Genomic DNA, 4,285 nt, shown 5'->3' with positions numbered 1-4,285 from the left:
AGAAGAATAATAAAGACGCTTATAGTTCTAATTATTATTCTAATTATTACTATTAATAAAAAGATAAATAACTATATTAAATTACTCTTTATATTCCCTCTCTCTTAATAAAGAAGAATAAATATATTCTATATATCTTAGTCGGATTATTCTATAAATATAGAAATCTCAACCGGGATATTCTATATATATACTATATCATAATATAATATCACAGATATATCATATCGTGAGATATTCCGCTAAGATCCCGAATCCATATTAGAAAAATGAAATGATATTCGACTCTACTCATATTATACTCGAATACGATATAATATTACTTAATATAAAATATTTCATAAAATATATTATATCTTTTCGGCTAGTACTTATAATTATTAAAGTAAAAGAAGATTAAATATTACTTATTAAAGTTCGCTCGATAGCTCTAAATAAAAAATAGATATATATTATTTAATTTTAAAATAACTTTTTTATTTTCTATTAAAATTTTAAGATTTTTTTTTAAAATATAAAATGTAATATAGAATTTTAAATAAAAAAAGAATTATTAAATTTAGTCTTATAGATATTTAAAGATAAAGAATTTAGATATCGCTTACTAAAGATCGCTTATTAAAATTTACTCGATAGCTTTAATTAAAAAAAATGTTTATAAATTTAATTTATAGATCTTTACTCGTTATTTTATAATATAATATTATAAATATATTATCTTATAATATATATTATTAAGATCTCGAATCTATATTAAAAAAAGATATAATATTAAATTCTTCTTATATTATATTCGAATATAATATAATATTACTTAATATAAATTATTTAATAAGATAAATTATATCTTTTTAACTAGTTATAATAACGATTTTAATAAAGTTTAAAACTATTTTAATTTATTCTCGATTTAAATTTATAAATCTTTCTCTCTAAAAAATCGTAAAATTATAAAATTATAAAAATCGTAAAAATTATAAAAATCGTAAAAATCGTAAAACTAATAAAAATTCTATAAACTATAATAATAATAATAATAATAGTAAATATATAAAAACTATAATAAATATTAAGATTAACTTCTTATTAATTAAATCTAAGTTAATTTAAAGTTAATTAATTCTTTATAAACTTATAATTAATATAACTTCTCTTTTTTCTATTTAATTTTTTCTATTTTCTTTTTTAATTATAAAGCGTAGTTTAAGCTTTTAAATAAAAAAGATTTATTAAATTTAATCTTATAAGTATTTTAAGATAAGAAATTTTAATATCGCTTATTAAAAACTTATTTACTCTATTTAGAATATTCTTTAATATAAGCTTAAATAGTCGAGTAGTAATAATTTTAATAAAATTCGAAACTATTCTATACTATTCTCGATTTAAATCTATTAATCTCTCTCGCTAAAAAATTCTAAAATTCTAAAATTCTAAAATTCTAATAATCGTAAAATTATAAAAGTTATAAAAATAATAAAAAAATAATAAATTATAGAAATAATAATTATTATTATTATAATAATAATAATTATTATTATAAAAATATAATAATAGATATTAAAATTATCTTCTTATTAATTAAATCTAAATTAATTTAAAGTTAATTAACTCTTTAGAAACTTATTATTAATATAACTTCTCTTTTTTCTATTAAAATTTTACTATTATTTTAATTAATTATAGAACTTATTTACTACTTTCTTATAATTTATAATTTATAAAGTTTAATCTTATAATTCTAAGTAAATCTTAAATTAAAGTACTTTTACTCTTCGAGAGTCGAATTTAGTCTCGAAATTAGATTTAAAAATTAATTACTTTTTATAAATTTAATTTATAAATTTAAACTTATTATTATTAAATAAAATAACTTTTTTATTCTCTATTAAAATTATCTAATTTTTTTAAGAAATTATAAAGAGAAGTTTACGCTTTCTAATATCTTTAAAATTTTAAAATTTAATTATATAATTATTAAAATATAAGAAGTTTAAATATCGCTTATTAAAGTTCGCTCGATAGCTTTAATTAAAAATAAGTATATATTATATAAATTTAAAATAACTTTATTATTTTCTATTAAAATCTTTTAATTCTTTTTTTAAATTTTAGAGCGTAATTTACGTCTTTTAATAGTTTAGAAAATTTAAAATTAAGTCTTATACTTATTTAAAGATTAATAGTTTAAAAATTGAATATTTAAATTCGCTTATTAAATTTACTCGATAGTCTTAATTAAAAAAATCGATTATAAATTTCATTTATAAATCTAAACTCGTAGTTACTAGTCGAAAAGATATAATATATTTTATAAAATATTTTATATTAAGTAATATTATATCGTATTCGAGTATAATATAAATAGAGTTAAATATTATTTCATTTTTCTAATATAAATTCGAAATCTTAGCGAGATATATTATAATATAATATATCTATAATATTATATTATAATATAATATATATATAGAATATCTCGATTGAAATTTCGATATTTAGAAGTATAAGTAGTTATTCTAGTTATTATTCTAGTTAATAACTATAACTATTACTATTATAACTATTACTATTATAACTATTACTATTATAACTATCTATTATAGCTATTTCTATTATAACTACTTCTATTATAACTATCTCTATTATAACTATTTCTATTATAACTACTATATAATAATAGACTATTTTAATAATAAATAATAGTAGTTATAATAGTAATAGTTATAGTAGTAATAGCTATTAAAATATTAGATATATAATATATAGAATAAACGAATTAATTCTCTAAAATCTCTTCGAGACTAGGTTCTAAATATAGTATAAAATTAGATAATTAAAAAATACGATAGCTAAAATACGCGAGAGTTATATTTCGATAATAGATATAGTAGTAATAGATATAATAGTAGTAGATATAATAGTAATAGATATAATAGTAATAGTTATAATAGTAATAGATATAATAGTAATAGCTATAATAGTAATAGATATAATAGTAATAGCTATAATAGTAATAGTTATAATAGTAATAGCTATTATATCGAATTTATCGAGTTATTAATTAGAATAATAACGAGAATACTTCTAAATATAGAAATCTTAGTCGAAATATCTTATATATATATTATTTTATAATATAATATTATAGATATATTATATTATAATATATTTCGCTAAAATTTTATATTATACTAGATATAAGATTATATAAATCTTAATAATTTATATTATATTAGAGTATAATATAATAAATTAATATTTTATATTATATTATATCTTTTCGATTAATACTCGTATTTATATATAAAGAAAAAATAAAATAATTAAAATTTAGCGTATTCGCTTTTATAAGTTTTAAATCTTAATCTTATTATTAAAAAACGTAAAATAATAAAATAAATATTCGAATTTTTTTTTTTTTTTTTTCTCTAAGTTTTATATATTCTTCGTCTTAATATTAATTCCTTCGCTCGTTTAATTATAAGCTTTTTAAATTTTAATAAAGAGTAATACTTTAACTCTCGAAGTATTATTAATTTCGTATTTAATAATATAATATAATAAAACGCTAATACTAGTTCGTTTATTAAATATATTTAATTTCTAAGTAAGATCTAGCCTATAGAAGTTATATAGATACGTTTATAAAATAAAATCTCTATAATATATAAGATAAATATAGACGGCAAAGCACTGATGCTGTCGCGGATACGCTAAGACTTCCACTGCATACCAGTAAGAGGCACATGCCATATACTCGCTCAGTAAAACCACCTAAATCTTTCCGCCGCAGGCCCATCCCTCAACTCCTCCGTCGAGACGTCCCTAACATTCACCTTCCCTTGCTTGGCATCCCTCCGCTTGTTGTCAACGATCATCCACGCTCCGAGCATCAAAGTCAGCAAGAATCCCATACCACCGAAAGCGGCGGTGGTAGCAAGCGCGGGTATGTATTTTGGCGCATCTTTGTTCTGGAAGATGTTGGAGCTGACCACACCCATGAGGTTTGCAAGTGGTACCGCGATAGAGGTGAGAAGAACGCGTCGACCTTCGTGGGCGATGTTGTTGTTGTACCACTAAGGAAGTGAGCATAAGCGCTAGCCTGTTTCCAAAGTGAAGAAGCCTATACGTACGACATCAAGCAGCACAGACGGGGCGGATGTTCCCCTTTAGGCTTGCTGTTCAGCAATCAATAACGATTGCCACATTGTATTTGTGCTTACCATGTCATCATGAAGCTTGCGAAGTAGGCCACGTGAAGCTCCTTCTCCACATCAATCGC

At 20.1% G+C, this 4,285-nt stretch overlaps 1 protein-coding gene across 1 annotated transcript; it reads right to left on the bottom strand.

Moving 5' to 3' along the window:
• Window positions 1-3,606: 3,606 nt before the first annotated feature.
• HO133_002438 (uncharacterized protein) lies at window positions 3,607-4,004 on the bottom strand (the record flags this gene model as incomplete). Its single annotated transcript, XM_037293364.1, has 2 exons — window positions 3,607-3,622; window positions 3,778-4,004. The coding sequence occupies 2 exons, from the start codon at window positions 4,002-4,004 to the stop codon at window positions 3,607-3,609; spliced, it is 243 nt and encodes an 80-aa protein (XP_037151017.1).
• Between the last annotated feature and the right edge of the window lie 281 nt (window positions 4,005-4,285).

The sequence above is a fragment of the Letharia lupina genome (assembly GCF_014066315.1).
Source record: "Letharia lupina isolate WasteWater1 chromosome Unknown contig_14, whole genome shotgun sequence".
Lineage (NCBI taxonomy): Eukaryota > Fungi > Ascomycota > Lecanoromycetes > Lecanorales > Parmeliaceae > Letharia > Letharia lupina.
The sequence above is the reverse complement of the archived record's forward strand: the minus strand, read 5'-3'. Positions and strand labels throughout refer to the sequence as shown.